We start from the raw sequence: 16,785 nt of genomic DNA, 5'->3' as shown, positions 1-16,785 counted from the left end.
TGTGGACATACAGTTACCAACCAAGACATTTCTGGTGTCAATATGGTGGATTGCATGTTTCGCATGCAAATACCTGTGAAACTGAAACATAAATGTCTATGCAGTTTTTGTAATGTCAATGATAGCCAGTATTTTGAAACCTGGTGTACTTTGATTGACTGCATGTACCTTGTGAAGTGAAAACAAGTGTTATTCTTTGACAGACTAATTTCATTTTGAGTCAGATTTATAGTGTTTTTGTACAGTTAGTGTGTGCAGAGAAAGATGTGTTCTAATTTTGAAATGAGGAGTTAGTATATATTTAACAAAGTGTATTTTTGGGAAGGATATTATCCATTTGGCCAATTGTGTTTTGTAGGTGTGGGTCTGTGTTAAGAGTTTAGAAAAGGTATCTGAAGTATGGGTAGGCGCTTGTTAGCGACTGTAAAAAACTGTAACAATAATATAAAATTATGCACAAAAGGAATTACTAACGTAAAAAAAAAGTGGTTTTATTTATATATGTTTATATATAAATATATGCGGTGGCCCCTAGAGACAAACCACGTACAAACTCCAAAACACATTTCTAGCATGAACTGAACTTCCAAAGCAGAGCTACTAGATCACTTAAATTACACAATTGAAAGCATGTGTGTATTGTTTGTGTATTTATACACAGGCACTCGTATATAGTCAAATAATTTTAAAAAAAGTTCATTTACCTGTTACTACCACACACCAAATCCGGTCGTTGGTACTTGCTGGCTTGTGTAGCCACTAGGTAACAAAAGCTCAACACTGCGCCCAACATCCTGGAGCACTTCTGTTGTTCTTTTGTACGTGTTTTGAGTTTTTATGTGCTTCGGAGTTTTTACGTGTTTTGGAGTTTGTACGTGCTTTGTCACTAGGGGCCACCGTAAATATACTTTTATTTTTTCACTCCACATAAAATGTAATAAATAAATCATATAATACAAAAATCAACTATTCACATTTCAACTTTTAACTATTTAAATTTTCAGCTTTTTCTTTTTAAACAAATTTAAAATGAAACAACACAAAACACTACAAACCACAACACAATTAAATATAAATTAAAATATGAAAACAAAAAGAAGATGCACATTCTCTGTCATATGGGCCTGCATGAATAAACTTTCTGAGTCCTTTATCATCTGCAACTGAAAATAGTTGTGGATGATTACTATACCTTACTAATGTGACGTTGTTGTCCCTGGCTCTCTCTCTCTCCCTCCCGCTCTGTTCCTGTGCTACTCAGTGTAACTACCGCCCCTCCCCCCTCTGCCCCGTGCTGAGTGAAGCAGAAAAAAAGTGCGAGAGAGAGGGTGAGAGAAAGAAAGAAAAAAAAACAACCCACGTGACGGCTTGCGATAAGGAGCCGGCTCGCGTCGTTCACTTCAAGGAGTCAGCTCTAAGAGCCATTTCGTTCGCGAACGACCCATCAGTAATAACACTAGCTGGCCCAAGGTTTTCTATAAATCAGTTAGTTTTTGGTCATATAATCGAACACTGTTTGTGTAAAGAACAAATAAAATCGGCCACTTAAAATTCTGAGTTTGGCAGAGAAAAGCAAAGGGAAAAAAAAATCAAAATTACATAAACTTCAAACAGATTTTTGTCTTTCAAAAATGAATCTTTATTTCTTTCCATCGGGAATGTTGGTGAGGCTTTAAAATGGGAAGTGAAAAAGCAAGGCTCATCCTCATGCTTCACTTTTACTTTCAGTAGAAATCACTGTTATCATCATAATCTATCACTTGTAACTGATCCTTTTTCTTTTCTTTGCCTTCTTCTTCCTCCTCCTCTACTTCTTCTTCATCTGTCTCCTCATCTTTCTCAGTCTTGTCCTCCTCGTGAAATTCCTGGTATATCCCAGTCAGAACTTTAGCTGCTTCTAGAGACACTTTGAGACTTCCTATCACCTCGTCTTCATCCACGCTCACAACTGGCAGGAAGAGAAACCATTTGAAAAAATATTATGATTTCTACAAATTAGATGTAGTCAACAGTCATTTTAACTACTATGAATTAATGTGAAGGGTCTTGATGGTTTCCTTCACATAATAAATATCCATTTATCTTCATCCATGCTCAATCATCCAGGTAGGGAAATCCTAAAAAGTTGATTCTGTTAATCTCGATGTGTGTTTCAGTGGGAGAAACGTTTCGTCAACCATCCAGACTGAGTGAGTGAAGAAGTCACTTGGATGAGTGACGAAATGTTTCTCCCACTGAAAACTCTGCATCGAGATGAACAGACTTTTCGGCATATCCAATTAATAAACACTGCTCAAAAAAACCTCACGCACTGTCAAGCTGCTGTTCAATGACATCATTTCCTGTGAGCAGCAGTTCCTGTAGGTTCAGAAAAGCGTGTCCAACGTCCACACACTCCTCGTTATCGTCCATTGGCTCACTGACTACTGTGAACCTTAACCTGCCATGACACATACAGACACACGAACTTACATTTAGAAGCAAGACTTTTCAATAGCAGAGATATTATTAAACTTCTTAAGTCAGATTTTAACGTCAGATTTGCAAACACTACCTGCCCTGGTTGGGGTCAGTGCCCTCCAACATCGTGTAAAGATACTGTCTAAGTGGAGTTGACTGTGAACCATCCACATAAATCACTGAGAAAGAAACAGAGATTTTGAGTCTATTTAGGATCTTTAAAGTTCAAAGCTTATTGGCACAAACATGGACAGCTCACTAACTCTTACCTCGTGTAAAGTTGTAGTGAATCTCCTCTCCTTTGGTAGGTTTGCGGAGGGACATGGGTGTTTCTGTTGTCTCCATCGGGATGCCCAGCAGCCGATATTCCACGTACACTCGCTGCACTGACTTATCCATTGCCACATTTGAGGAAGGTTCAAAAGTCAGGGACAGAATCTCCACTCGAAGCTTTTCTCCCTGAAATACAATGACAAAATGTTGGCCTCCACATTATTTCCAAAATAAAAGCTCATATTGTGTCCCCCTGTAGCACTATGTAGAAGAGCACAGTAAAGGCGGTATGATTATAATGTTTCCTTTGTTGTCTGTTGTTGCTCCATTCTTTCAGACAGTTACCTTCCTCATTTTTCGTTTTGGTGGTATGACAACGATGTCACTTTGTGAGGAACTTGACTCTGAAGATTCGGGGGCTTCAGTGTCCTCTGCAGCAGCTGTTTAGTCAAAATCAAAGCACTGTCAGCACTGAGCAGTCCTTTTTCTGCATGTTTAATGAATGGCAGAATAAAGCTATAAATTGCCGTAAGCAACCTAAATCAAGTGTGTTGTTTGTATATGAATAGTTACCGCTCTCACTCCTGTCCTCGTCTTCACCCTCAACAACTGACACCTGATCCACAATGGAAATATCCTGAAAAAAGAAAAGACAACACATGAGCCCATTCATCAAGTTCTCATTTGTGTCTTTTCATTCTAAATTTACATAAATTAGCTTTTCACAGCATTGTTTTGAATACAAGAAGGTGATTGAGCTGACCTGAGTTCTGGCATCGCTGACAGAGCTGACCCTCGACGCAGTGGCGGGTGATTGTCTGGAAGATGTTCTCTCTGAATACCTTAAATAAGATTTAATATATTTTTAAAAAATTAATCATGTTCTTCTTACAAAATTTCTTATAAGTGACAGATGGATGAAACTGTTTTAAATAAATGTGATGCTGAAAGATTATTTTTTGTACCAATAAATAGTTGGTTTTGCAAAACATGAAGGTCTCTGTGTGGTGTTTGAAATGTCAAAAGTGTTGTTTCCAGCGAAAGAACCACTGCCCTTAGTGATTGATATATTTGTTTACCATATTATTTACACATTTGGTCCATATCAGGTCTTGAAGTTAACTCTATTCTGGGAGAGTCAATCTTAAGCTGTTTCTGCTCAGCTCTGCTGATGATCATAAAAGCGATGTTTGAAACTTCCAGTCAATTATTAAAACAATTAAAACTGATTATTATGGATTTAAAAATCTTATTTGGTTTTCATATGTAACTATTTTCAGTGATATCAACTTTAAGAAGCGCCCCTTGTATTAAAAAGAAATTACTTAGTAGCTGGTAAATGAGAAGGTGTGGTCAGTCTTGGCTCAGGTGTCAGATGAGGTGTTCTCTGGTAAAGCTCAGGCGACCTCTTAGTAGACCTCTTTCTGTCTGTAGACGTTGGCCTCACAGAGGTGGTTTGCTCTGCTCTTACATCTTGTGAGCTCCTCTGCTTGGTGGGTGGTGGCCGAGGCTGTAAGCCGACAAATATTGTATATCAGTGCACAAACAAACATGGCTGTATTGCGTGCTGAACTACCTCACCCACACATTCTTCAGATTAAAACCCTACCCAGGATTTTATCTCTTTCTGCAAAGGCTCAGGTTTCCAAGTCTGTGAAAAAAGCCATAGAAAAACAGATTTTAAGCTATAGGGGATAGGAAGTGTCTTTGAACACACAGATATCATGCACTTTCCTTACCTTCACTCTGGGCTTAGCTATGGGTCTCTGTGATGCATCATCCTTCTCTTGTCTCCTCTCCTCCCTTTCACTGCTCTCCCGTGCTCTGCCCTGCATGTCCGCTCTGCTTCCCTGTCGGCCTAGCAAGGCATCCACAGGTGGCTGAAATGGGTACTTCCATTTCATCATTACTCTGACCATGCCTCGAGGTCCACCGGCTGGATCTCTCAGCACATAATCCCCTGACAAAATATGAACTTGTGAGATATTCAGCCTTTCTGGTTTTTGAGCAATGCTACAAAACTGATTCAGAAACAGATGGTACTTTACAACCTGTATATGATCAGTTTCCCTAAACAAGCATGTAAATAGGTTAAATAAAAGTATTATAAACCAATTTGTGTTACTTTGTAGATACTTTGTAGCACTTTTTTCCACCTTCATCTACATTAATGTCTCCTGGAGTTATGGATGCAGAAAAATCATGCAGTTCTTTTACTTTTCTCCATCCCTCACCTCTGATCTCTCTCCCTGTAGCCAGGGTTCGCAGTGGTATTGGGGTTTTGGCCAGATAAGGTGGAGGTATCTGGTCATCACTGTCATCAAACACGTACACCCACAGACTGCTTGACCTGAGAAAAAAGTGCAATTGAGTGAAGTTAGCAGGCTGCTAAAGGTGAGATTAAATAGAAACAAAAACAGAAGAAAACTTTTGAACTAGCGTACCTGAGGTACTGCAGCACATCAGTTGTTATTGCAAGTGGGTAACTAGTAGCGTCATTGAACACTGGATCAGCTGTGCACTTGGTTGTTTGAGAGACATGTGGTGGCAGGTCGTAGAGCCTGTATGTCAGGTAGGCATCAGGAAGTAGTCCTGGCCATCGAGCGCTGAGGCCCACACAGCGTTCCAGCATTACCACCAGTTCATTGGGGATTCCTCCACCATAGTCATGTAACTCCTGCCATAAATATAAATCGAGTCATAAATAGATTCTGTACATGTTTGGAAGCAGAGCATCCAACTTTAAAAGGCTACTTCACCCAAACTGGACTCAAATTGGAAATAAATAAATATAATGAATGCATTTTGTAACAAATACATACACTTAACTGTAAAGCTAATACTGAACAAGGTGACAAGGGGCACAGATTTGCCTTAACACATGTGAACATACATGTAGCTCATACAGTAGGTGCAGTATGAGCTGGAAGGCCAAATTGTGTGTATTCCCAGTGTGGACACACTATTCACTGTGCTTTCATCAGCTTATCTTCTCTCTGATTTACCTCATGAATGCTGTCTTGCCACCCAAGCGTGATCTGCACAGGACTTCTGTGTCTCACTGTTTTCCAGTCAGCTCCACTCTCTGCCACAGTGGCCACAGGCTCTGCAGGAGGGAACAGACGTGCCCAGAAATCCACAACACCGACAACTTCACCCTCGTGTCCTGAGAGGGAGACGGTAAATAAAACGAAAACATTTCTAAGAGATCTTTTTGTTCATCTATGCAGTGGAATTAACAAAACAGCTTCTCTTTACACACCTGTAATATTCACGTGTCCACCAATACGCTCTCCTCTCCTCTCTATGGCACCCATTAGAGACATTTGTCCACTTCCGTGGGTCACAAACCGGACTCCTCCTAATGCCTGGTGGAGCTCTACTCTGACTCTTGACCCCTGACCTCCCAGCCGACCCACATCCCGGACTGTCAGGCAGTAGCGGGATGTGAAGCCATAATTGGGCTGGCTTCCCGACACCAGAGGAGTAGAGTGCATCTCAAAGTCCAGCAGGCTGTACGTGCAGAAGCTCACAATATCTTCACCTTTATCTGCCCCTGGATGGATGCCCCCCATAATACGCAGTCCTGCTGGGGTGAAGGTTGCAGCCTGGTGGTGGGAATGAGCAGTTATCATAACCTTTGGGAAAACAGCTTGAAATGATTCAGGCTCGGGATGTGAGTCTTTACCTTCAGGTGGATCTCTAGCAGCGATTCCCCAGCCTTGAGCTGAGAGAATGACATGTCATCCTCAATGGGCTGCACCACCTCCTGATCTCCAACTGGCCAGGTGTACTGTACTGGTATGGTACGTTTGTAGTTCCTGGGGCTGTATGCCAACTCTTTCAACTGGGCTTTAGGTACAGAGGAGAAAATAAAATGTTTGGAGATTCTGTCTAATGTACATCATTTCTTGCATGTCAAATAGTAAGTCTGAGTAACTAATTAGCAATTGTTTGTCGTTACTATAATGTAGAAAGGGTTGCTGTCATTTTCATCGTCACACCTTGTAAACTGTTGATCTGCAGAGCTCTTTTTGATAGCAGTTTGTCTTTCTCTGCAATCCTCCTCCTGCTCTCCTCTCTCTCTCTCTGCACCTTCTGGCTGACTGTACTTAACTCTTGCTTTGAGAAGAAAATGGGAGAAATTGCAAAAAAAATGGCGATAACGGCTATGTTCCACATAATTCACATATGCATTTAAAAGCTGTGCAAACCTGCAGGTCTTTAGTGATTTGGTGCTCCAGCAGTAAAAGGTTTCTGGTTTTCTGTAATTCGAGCACAGACTCAGCATGAGATGCCTGGATATTCACCAGCTCGCAGGGTGAATCTTCCAACTTCCCATCAGCCAGGAGGAAGCGCAAACCCTCCTTGCTCTCCTGCTGCGTTCTAAATGCCTGCAGTGAAAACGACACGAGGCTAAAAAAAAGGCAATTTATCTACTAATTTATGTGGTTTGTTTGTCTGACAGGGTGCAACGGAGTGCAAACCTTGATCTGCAGAAGGGTTTCGCTCAGCTCCTCAACGCTCATGTCAAACTCCTGGAAGAGAGGGAACCGTGTCACAAAGTGTGCTTAAAGCACCGATAACACACAGAAAGTGTAAATTAGCTGCTGAAAACTTCGGACCTTGCTCACAGAGTCCAGCCTGTCCTGCAGAGCAGAGGCCTGCTCCTTGTACCGGAGCACCTCCTGTTCCAGCTGCTCTTGTTTGTCTCTCATAGACAAGGAAAGCTCTAAATGTAACAACAGAAATGAACAAACGGGGTTGTTATTACACAACCTGTTTGCTTTGGACGAGCACATGCTGAGAAATGAAGAGACCTCTTTCTTGCTCCATCTGCTCCTCCAGTATCGCCTTCTCTCGTCTCAGTTTCTCCTTCTCTACTTCCAGCCTGCGCCTGTCTTCCTGCTCTGCGAGCAGCATTTCCTCCATCCTGCTGATATTTCCCCTGAGCTTCTCGCTTGTCTGGAGCACTTCTTTCTGTTTTTCCACCTGGTGATCATGGGTGCTTTGAGAAGATAAAGTACTGAAAAAAGGGTGGAAAAAAAGGTTTAAATAACCACTGAAACAACAGGTGATGTTTTGTGGTTTATATTGGAATTAATAACTTTCTTTGGTCTTGAAGCACATACTCTTTTACCTTTCTAGCAGCGTGTCATAATTTCTTTTAATCAGGTCCCTCTCTCCTTCCAGGTCTGATATCCTCTCCTGCAGCTGATAGAGAAATTATATATTATATGATCTCCAGATTTTTGGTAATGACCCATAGACATCCTTCTGTCATCTTTGAGGTTCTCTCTTAGATTTGTTCCTGCAGATGAGGTAGCGTACCTTGTCGAGGGTCTGCAGAGACAGGGTCGTGTTGGTAAGCTGTCCCTCTAGTTCCAGAGCTTTTTGTCTTTCCTGTTTCAGTTGTTCGGTCAGTTCCTCAGCTTTCCCCAGCAGAGCTCCTTGACTTTCCCTCATTGATCTCTGAGTCTGATATAAAAACATGGCAGTCAAAAGTACGATTAGCGCTTTTTCAAATTTTACTTACCTGAAACATCAGCTGAACTTTATCAGTGTGCTGAGACCTTTACCTCTTCTAGCTGATTCTCATACGCCTAGAAGAAAAGCAAAATGTCTAGTAAGCTGAAAAAAGAAGTTCCTGTGACATAAGAAAAGAAATGTTTGACAGACAGTGTTTCTGACCTCTTGCAGGTTGGTGAATTTCTCCTGTGTAACTCTCAGGGCAGCACTCTTTTCTGAAAGCTGCTTTTGCAGACGGATTAAATCCACATTCTCCCTGATAGTTATTCTGGTAGAGACAAATCATTTTGGACATATTTCATGGATGAATTTACTTATGTTCTTTTTTAAAAAAAAAAAAGCAAAAATGCAAGTGTTTGCTTATGTTTGTGTTTAAAGTTTAAGATCACAGGTTTATTTTCTGTCCTCACCGTTACATCAGTGGATGCTCAAACACGATGAACGCTTTAAACAAGGCTTCATCTCAGACAGATCTGTTTTTGCTTTTTCAGTTTTTGTTGATGACAAAGAGAGGGAACAATCCTGGTGTTTGCTCACACCTTCTGTTTGCAATTTGCAGCCAATAAGAAGAAAGTTCAAAAAGGGAGACTGAGGAGCTACGACACACAGTGAGCTTTCAGACAGTGAGTGGGTTGAACGGACAGGCTGTGCCGAAGCCCAGTAAAACATAAACAAGACTTATTTTAAATCAGCTGATTCACTCACTGGTGAACTGTGCAAAGCTTGTCTGGTAGAGTGTGAAAGTGACCACAAAGGGCTCAACTCAATTTGAGTGCACAGCCGTGATACAACGTGTGAGATTATTGTATGATATGCTGAGAGGATACATGCTGTATCATGCACAAAGGCACTTAGCTCTACAATGCTGCCATTTGATGTTCTTGCTACAAACGGCTCAAGCAAATTAAGTCAAACTAGGATGCTGTCATGCTGAGCATTCACAGTTATTCTCACAGTGAACATAAATATCCCCTAAAAAGCCTTTCAAAAAATGCAGTAACATCAATTATCCTGTTTTATTTAATTGTTTCATTATTGTCTCTGTGATGTCTCTGCTGTAGCTACCGGTGTCTGTCGGCCTGTTGCTTCCTCATCTCTCGAAAGGTCCCCTCAATCTCTTTCTCTTTCTCTCTCAGCGAGTCTCTGAGCGCCTGGGCAGTTAGTTCCAGCTCTGCCACCCTCACCTGTTCTGTCATAGTGGACCTGCTGGGTGGGAAAGACACAGTGAGATTCAGAGGCTTTTAGCGCAGATGTTTTCCTTGTCGCTTATTAATGTGCGTCATGTGATTTACTTCAGCTACGCAAGAGTGTGGTCAGTCATGTCACGCTAAAGGATGATCTGCTGTAGCTAATGGATCATTTGGTCATTTAGCACATCACACATGGGACACTTACAACCTCTCCATCTCTGCCCTGGTGTCTTCCAGTGTAGGGCCATATCGAGGTGGTGCAGTCTGGGCTGCCCTCCTCATTCCACTGTCTCCGTCCAGATTTTTACCTAACAACACGAAGACCAGGGAAGGAAAATAAAGAGATTTAAGAGGGAATCACTGCGGCCTCTATTCTTGTTGTTGTTGCTGTTGCACACACCTTTACTGAATTTGTAGGGTGTGCGAGCTCCCAGGTCCATAATGTGCTGCTTGGCCAGGCTGAGTTTGTTCTGCAGCACTCCTTTCTGGCTCTCCAGCATTGCCACTCGGGCTTCCAGCTCCTGTATTGTGTCCTCCATGTCCCTCTCCTTAACACCACTGGAGCCAGGACTGGTCTGACGAAGACGCATTAGCCTAGCAGACATACTGAGGCAAAGCAGAGAGGTTTAATTGGCCACAGTTTGGCTGACAGGTGTTCAGTAAGTGCCTTTAAAAAGTGCAAAAGGCACTCCTTAATCTCTCTTTGGAGTTTCAATATTACTTTCATCTTATTGCCAGTAAATAAATTTTCATTAATATGCTCCACGTTGTTCAAATGTATGGAATCAGGTACAAAAAGTGTATTTTGCGTGTGTTACCTGCGTAGTCTCTGGTCCTGGGTGCGTGTGTGTTGTTTTAGCACACTGTTCTCCTCCTGCAGTCGGAGGCACAGGTCCTCCAGGTGCTCTCTGGGAAATCGAAAAAGGCGCTGAGGGTCTGCTGGACAGGGAGATGGAGACACAGAGAAAGCACACACAGACATGAAAACTGAAGATTCTGTTGTGCGACTTCCATACAGACTATAAAAACCTGAAGTGCTTTTACCTTTTGTCCTCATGACATGATGCTTCTTCCAGGACTTGACATCCCGTAGAGTATCTGAGAAGATGGCAATGAGGCGATATTTGCAGTTATTCCTAATGATTTACAGTTTATTTATTGCCTAAACCCTGCTCATAATTAATAAACTGAGACTTAATGCAAAGCTAAATTGTAACATTCATTGGCATTATCTCTTTGATGCTTGTACTTCAAGGTTTTGGTTTATTTTCTTCAAGTTGTGTTTTTAATGACAGACAAAAACACATATCAGTACAAACCAACCTGGGACAGTTGGCATCAGTCCCCCTCTCATCAGGCCCACATCCCTCACTGGGAGGTCCCCAGCTGTCTCGTCCACCACCGGCGACATTACACCGCTCTTCACAGACTCATCTTCTCAGAAACCTTCAGCCTTACAAAACCTGAATTTGGTTCAAATGAGGTTGAATTGCTGAAGACGAAATACCTTAATACTGCAAATATGACACGTTTTAAAGTTTCACTATGGTAACTACACTAAACGGCAATAAACAATTAAAAACAGAGAATAATTGTAGGGTCTCTACAGTCTAACTGTTTTTAAAGATATTCCAAAGTGACTACTTTAAACTGTAATGTGCTCAATGCCCAGAAAAGCTAACAGTTTATTTTAAAGAATTCAGACTTCAACACTGAAAGATTTCCTAATAAGAACTATTTAACTCACCGTGTGAGAATTGTGTGGTGTTTCCTGCTTGAGCCCGGTGTCCAGCACAACCAGGCAGGATTTATGTCTGTCCGTCCTGTCCAGGTTTAATCCCTCTTAAGACTTTCTTCTTTCGTTCCTTCCCAACCTCTGTTAGCTTAGTCTTCACAGAGAGATGCTTTCTACTTTAGATCTATGTTAATATATTTCCGTGCATAGATGTAATTCAGTGAGAAACATTAGTATATAGTAGTCGTGGTCCAATCTTGAAGCAGTGTTCCACATGCGTGGATGCTAATCCTATTTCCATGATAATCTGATTAGCGAGCATCAGATTGTAGATTAAGATGTGCTCTGAAATCAGTTTGTAGTTAGGTTATAATGACTGAGGAGAGCTGTTATTAGAGTGAAGCAGGTCTCAGATCTGTTTACTGAAGCACAAGGGAAGCAGATAATAAATACGTGGGTGGAGGCTGTAAGCATATACAACAGATAACAGCAGCTGATTGAAAAACACGAGTATGGTTCTCATGTAGTGCTTTTCTACTCAAGGTCACTTTTATTACAGTATTTTCAGAGGCTAAGAATAAATTGACTGACAAGCAGTTTCATGGCCTGATGGTTTATTATACAAATGAAAAGGACATACGAAGATGATTCAGTCAATTCATTGTGTTGCATTTGTATGCTATAGATTTTCAGTGTTGTTTTAAATACAAGGATTTACAAGAACATTAGAGCTGTAACACTCAAGAACGGGAAGGCCAGAAAACAGATGAAACCAAGACGAACTTGTATCAGGATGATGGGAGGAGAAGGAAAGAAACAGTTGATGATCAGAAGCATGTGGTGGGACCAGTGTTATGGCATGGACATGTACAGTCACTAGTGTTTATTGATGATGTGACAGCTGATAGAAGTAAAAGGATGAATTCTCTAGTATACAAGCCAGAATACAATATATCCTATATGTAGAAATCATTATTTTACAGTTGCTAAGCAAAGCAAGTAGAGTTTGAGATATTTATTGAGAAAGGAGTATTTTTTATGAACAGTTTCATTCAAAAATTTAATACTAACTTTAGAATTTGCATGCAGTTTTTAAATGTTTAAAAATATCTTCATGCATTACAAAACAGGGAACAGTTTAATGCAAAAAAACACAAACAAACCCAGATCGACGTACATCATATAGTGATGTCATCTAAGTCCTTGCCTTCATCAATTCCACTGACTTGGCGGATGATAAGTGGTGATTTGTTGCTGCCGTTGTCACTCATGTCAGGGTTAAAAAAGGGAAGCATGGCGTCGGTGAATTGGACGCATTTGAAAGAATAGATGTGTGACTGGGTCTCTGCGTCGTAAAATGACACCCTGCCTTCCTCATAATCCAAAAACACCCCAACGACATGTGGTCTCTGAGCGAGGCACAACAGCTCTGCCTGTCCAGCACATGCCCGGTACTCACTGCCCTTCCTCAAACAGATAGTCCAATAACCATCTTCTGGACACAGTGTGATCAAACCTTTCCTGTTGACTGATTCTTTAGCTACACCTAGATCCCACGCTGTCTTGTCTCCGACATTCACCTCCCAGTAGTGCCTTCCTGTGGTGAATCCCTGTTTAAGGAGAGAGCTACACATCACTGACTGCCCATTTTTCCGTGTATCACAGAGAGCAACAAAAAGACAAAATGTTTAAAGGGGAACCCGCTACATCTTTAATTACCTTGAGGGCGAGGACACATGGCGCCGTGTCAAAACGCTCTGGTATGTCGGCCACGTTTTGTTCAGCCTCTCCATCCCAGACCTGCCTCCCATCCTCTGATAAAACCAGCCAAGGGTTGGCTGTCCTGGGGTCCAGCTGAACATCAGCTGGTAGGAAGACACAGTTTATGCGGGACTTTATTAGCCTCTTATTTCTAATAAGAAAATATTTTTGTGTGGTTTTCTGTTTTGTCAAAGCAGGAAATATAAATGTTCCCTTTCATGACAGTTAACAGTGAACACTCTTACCTGCATACTGCTGAATCTTCTCATGCTCTGCAAAAAGATCAGAACATACGGTCAAAAATACTCCACCCATGTGTGATCTTTGATTGCGGTGTTGTTTGAAAGCAGCTGTTCAGTCATTTAATGTAATGATGCTGACAAAAAACAAATACATAAAAAAAGCTGAATAGATATGAACCTTGAATGGAAAGTTTTTTCAGCTCCGATTGCAGCTGCTGCACAATGTTGACCACTGCTCTGCGTAATAGCCCCAAACTGGTGTCTGCATGGACGATGATTTCAGAGCAGGATTTGGCCGATGGAGGAGAACTCAGAGCTGGAAACCTCTGACACAAAGAAGAGAAAACTTACTTTAAAAGCAATGATTTACAATACAAAGCAGGATGACTTAAAAAAAATCCTGATTTTTGTAACTGGATACAATAACAGCAAAACAATGACAAATGATCCATCTCCCACTGAATTGGAGCCACTTCCCATGTGTTTTTCTGTCTACCTCCCCACCTTCTGGAAAATAAACTAAATTCCTAACCTGTATGAGATGGAGGTGGTCATCTGTGTGAAAAAGCTGCTCCATTTCACTTCTTCTCCTCTGCAGTTCAGTGATTTCCAGCTCAAGTTCTGCAACGAGCCTGTCTGCCCTCTGCTCCGCTGCCGCCTGCCTCCTCTGGATCATCTCCACCAGCTCGGCTTGATTTCTCTCCATGGTACGAATGAGAGCGGAGAAAACCTGCACGCTTTTCTCTATGTCTCTCTTTGAATTTACCTATAGAGGGCATTAAGCAAATACAAACAAAAACACATTTTTCCTCAGGGCAGCAAAAGGTTCAGCAGTAGATCCATTTGAACACATGTGGCTTCCAAGCAGAACAATACAGAACCCAGACAGTTGATTGTGTCCATCTGAACATTGTGTTTTCAGTGTTGTCACTCATTTAAGTGAGTTCATCAGTCTCAGGGAACTTACATAATGACCGAAACCAGCACCATTGCCTGACAATGTCCAGGAGATTTCACACCCTGGACAGGGAGGAATGCCAACTGGGAGACAGGGGGACGATCTGAGAACTGAACTGAGAAAGGGCCTAACTGTCTTACAATGTGCTGATTGATCAGTGGTCACGACAATTTGCATATTAATGATGATGAAACTGAGCTCACGGTCCATTGTTATGGAATGGTGCCAGTTTCTAGGTGCTTTAATCACAGCCTGAGAGGCTTAAACCCCCAGATATTCTATGCTCTTATGTTAACTCACTTTGCTGAGCTCCACACATCGTTTAATCTCCTCCACTTTCTGCAGTCTGTCCTGGATCATTTGCTGAACATCACCCTCGATTCTCTTCATCTGCACCTAAACGTTAAAACGAGGACATAACCTTTAAATAGTTACAGTCTTATGCCAGAGTTTAGCATTTAATTTAACAAGAGTTCAGTGCTGCGGAGGAGTTCACACCTTCCTCTCTTGGCTTTCTCGTTCCACTGGGACCGTTTTGTGAGAGCGGTGGTCGGTTTCGGTGCACAGCACACAAACACACCTCTGGTCACTTCTGCAGAACAGCTCCAAAAGCCTTTGGTGCTTTTTACACATCCTGTTCTGCAGCATTGCCACGGGTTCAATCAGCTTGTGAATCCTCAAGGTGGCAACTCTCAGGTGAGGCTCCAGGTGCATCTCGCAGTACGAAGTCAGACACGTGAGGCATGATTTCTGTGCCTCAGTTTTCGTTCCTGTGCACACATCGCAATAGATGACTTTTTCTGTCGCTGCAATCACGCCGTTCTGCCTTCTCGCTCGGATCTGCTCTGAAATTTCCTTCGCAAAAGAGTTTTCACAAAGCTCAGGGCGGCCTTCAAAGACTGTGTGACATTTGGGGCAGCTAATTGCACGGCTAACGTCCCAGTGTGTTGTGATGCAGGTGAAGCAGAAGCTGTGACCGCAGGGGATGGAGACGGGCTCTGAGAAAACATCTTGGCAGATGGAACACTGAAACTGCACCTCTGACAGACGAAAACTATTGGAAGCCATCGCCTCAGAGCTAAAGAAAGAACATTAGAGAGGAGAGAGCTTAGAAAACATTAATCATTTACTTTCTGAGTCACTGAGAAAGTCACTATTGGTAACACTGGGACATTTACAAGGCTAACAAATGACCTCAAACGTAGATCAAGGTCATTTTTCAAGGCATTTCCCATATTGTCAGCTCTGTAAGTACTTGGAATAGAGCCAGACGCACAAACCTCCTTATCAATGGTTTGAAACAATTCAAAGCAGTTCACTGGACAAAGTCCAGCTGCATGGTGACATAGTTCAGCCTTTCACTTCCTCTTTAAGCTTAACTTTAAAAAAGGGCCTGAGACACTGAACAGACATACTAACAGGCTCCTTCTTTTCCAACCATTGTAATTTGGATGTGGAAACTTTTCAGTATAACATATTCCCTTAGGGGGTAAAAACTGACAGCTTCAGATATTAGTATAAAGTATGTTATTTGTCTGGTACAAAGGAAAGCAGATCAAGAGCAGAAATATCTAAAAAATAATGTTGAGTCATACCTAGTTCATCTCTCATCGTGTTTTGCTCTTACCTTTCCTGAATGCGAAAGCTGATCTCTGAGGCAGCGAAACATAATACTAGCACTGTGGTTGTGAAGCCAAAGTCCTCCCTATTCAGCTGTTGGCACACCCACACGACTCTCCCTCTCATTCTCTTTTTTCTCCTTTGCATTTTGTTCCTGGGCGGGAGGAGTAAGGTCTGTATCAGGTGCATTGCTGGTTTTGTATTGTGTGGAAGTTCTTTGTATGGATGTATTGCTGCTGTGTTTGTATTGCGCACACCTTAAATGTTGATTTTAAAAAAATATATATATATATTATATTTTTGAACACGGATGATTTATCTGTTACCCATTTCTCATACTCCTGCAATAGATTCACAGCTCAACACGCTGAAAAGATCTTCAGAAAACCGCAGCACTGATCCATACTGTCTGAAGGCCTACTTTTTAAAAATGTCACATATAAGCCCAGTGAAAAAATCTTGGTGCTGCAGAAAGTCAATTGTCAGTTAAAGTGAATATTAAGAGGTGTTGACACTGAAAAAAAGAACAAAAGCAGAGGTTAGTCTCACCTCCTCAGAAGTATCCTCAGCATCCTTTAGATACATTGCATGCTTTAGATGCGATGGCAATGGCTGAGTTGATTCATATAGTACATTTGCTTACATGATTACATGACTGAATTTGCTGAACACAAAAGAGAAAAAAAAGACTGAAAAAAATCTATGTTGGCTTATTATATTTTAAAGCAATAAAAAGTACAAAACAAAATTTGAAATAAAAGACAAGTTAATACATACATACACACACACTAAAGAGATTCAGGAAAACAAACAAACAAACAAAACAAACAAAAAAAACATTGTTGTAATTTATGTTGCAAGTTCATGGGAGAAACAGAAGAGTGTTCTTCAAGCGTAGCATGCTGGTACTCTGTGACCCGGAAACACCCTCGGACAAAAACTATTTCATCCTAATGACAAAACACATAAAAACAAACTGAACTGTGTGTGCTGTGCAATTGAGTGAGGAGTGCTCAG

The 16,785-nt window shown here is 41.5% G+C and overlaps 2 protein-coding genes across 5 annotated transcripts; both read right to left on the bottom strand.

Moving 5' to 3' along the window:
- Window positions 1–498: 498 nt before the first annotated feature.
- On the bottom strand, window positions 499–11,470 carry rpgrip1 (RPGR interacting protein 1). Of its 3 annotated transcripts, none has more exons than XM_023154737.3 (31): window positions 11,200–11,470; window positions 10,776–10,915; window positions 10,497–10,550; window positions 10,271–10,391; window positions 9,853–10,058; window positions 9,658–9,760; window positions 9,328–9,465; window positions 8,425–8,530; window positions 8,313–8,336; window positions 8,065–8,211; window positions 7,874–7,947; window positions 7,554–7,759; window positions 7,359–7,465; window positions 7,221–7,271; window positions 6,948–7,127; window positions 6,738–6,855; window positions 6,422–6,585; window positions 5,996–6,341; window positions 5,739–5,899; window positions 5,178–5,410; window positions 4,968–5,083; window positions 4,473–4,693; window positions 4,343–4,384; window positions 4,059–4,243; window positions 3,497–3,575; window positions 3,307–3,370; window positions 3,079–3,173; window positions 2,730–2,919; window positions 2,555–2,639; window positions 2,313–2,440; window positions 499–1,948 (listed from the first exon to the last, which is right to left on the bottom strand). In XM_023154737.3, the coding sequence occupies exons 2-31, from the start codon at window positions 10,861–10,863 to the stop codon at window positions 1,725–1,727; spliced, it is 4,056 nt and encodes a 1,351-aa protein (XP_023010505.2). In that variant the 5' UTR covers window positions 10,864–10,915; window positions 11,200–11,470; the 3' UTR covers window positions 499–1,724. The 3 variants fall into 3 exon arrangements, with proteins under 3 accessions (XP_023010505.2, XP_004572273.2, XP_023010504.2); XM_004572216.4 differs by having other exon boundaries at window positions 500–1,948; window positions 9,328–9,468; XM_023154736.3 differs by having other exon boundaries at window positions 500–1,948; window positions 9,328–9,468; window positions 10,271–10,388.
- Window positions 11,471–11,792: 322 nt separating this feature from the next.
- Window positions 11,793–16,575, bottom strand: LOC101469725 (E3 ubiquitin-protein ligase TRIM39). 2 transcript variants are annotated; one of them, XM_004572217.3, is made up of 8 exons: window positions 15,776–16,575; window positions 14,647–15,226; window positions 14,449–14,544; window positions 13,723–13,956; window positions 13,369–13,516; window positions 13,194–13,220; window positions 12,907–13,052; window positions 11,793–12,797 (listed from the first exon to the last, which is right to left on the bottom strand). In XM_004572217.3, exons 1-8 carry the CDS (start codon window positions 15,955–15,957, stop codon window positions 12,366–12,368), a joined length of 1,845 nt encoding a protein of 614 aa, XP_004572274.2. In that variant the 5' UTR covers window positions 15,958–16,575; the 3' UTR covers window positions 11,793–12,365. The 2 variants fall into 2 exon arrangements, with proteins under 2 accessions (XP_004572274.2, XP_076738024.1); XM_076881909.1 differs by lacking the exon at window positions 15,776–16,575 and adding an exon at window positions 15,744–15,769.
- Between the last annotated feature and the right edge of the window lie 210 nt (window positions 16,576–16,785).

Source organism: Maylandia zebra, linkage group LG3 (assembly GCF_041146795.1).
Source record: "Maylandia zebra isolate NMK-2024a linkage group LG3, Mzebra_GT3a, whole genome shotgun sequence".
Taxonomy (NCBI): Eukaryota; Metazoa; Chordata; class Actinopteri; order Cichliformes; family Cichlidae; genus Maylandia; species Maylandia zebra.
The sequence above is the reverse complement of the archived record's forward strand: the minus strand, read 5'-3'. Positions and strand labels throughout refer to the sequence as shown.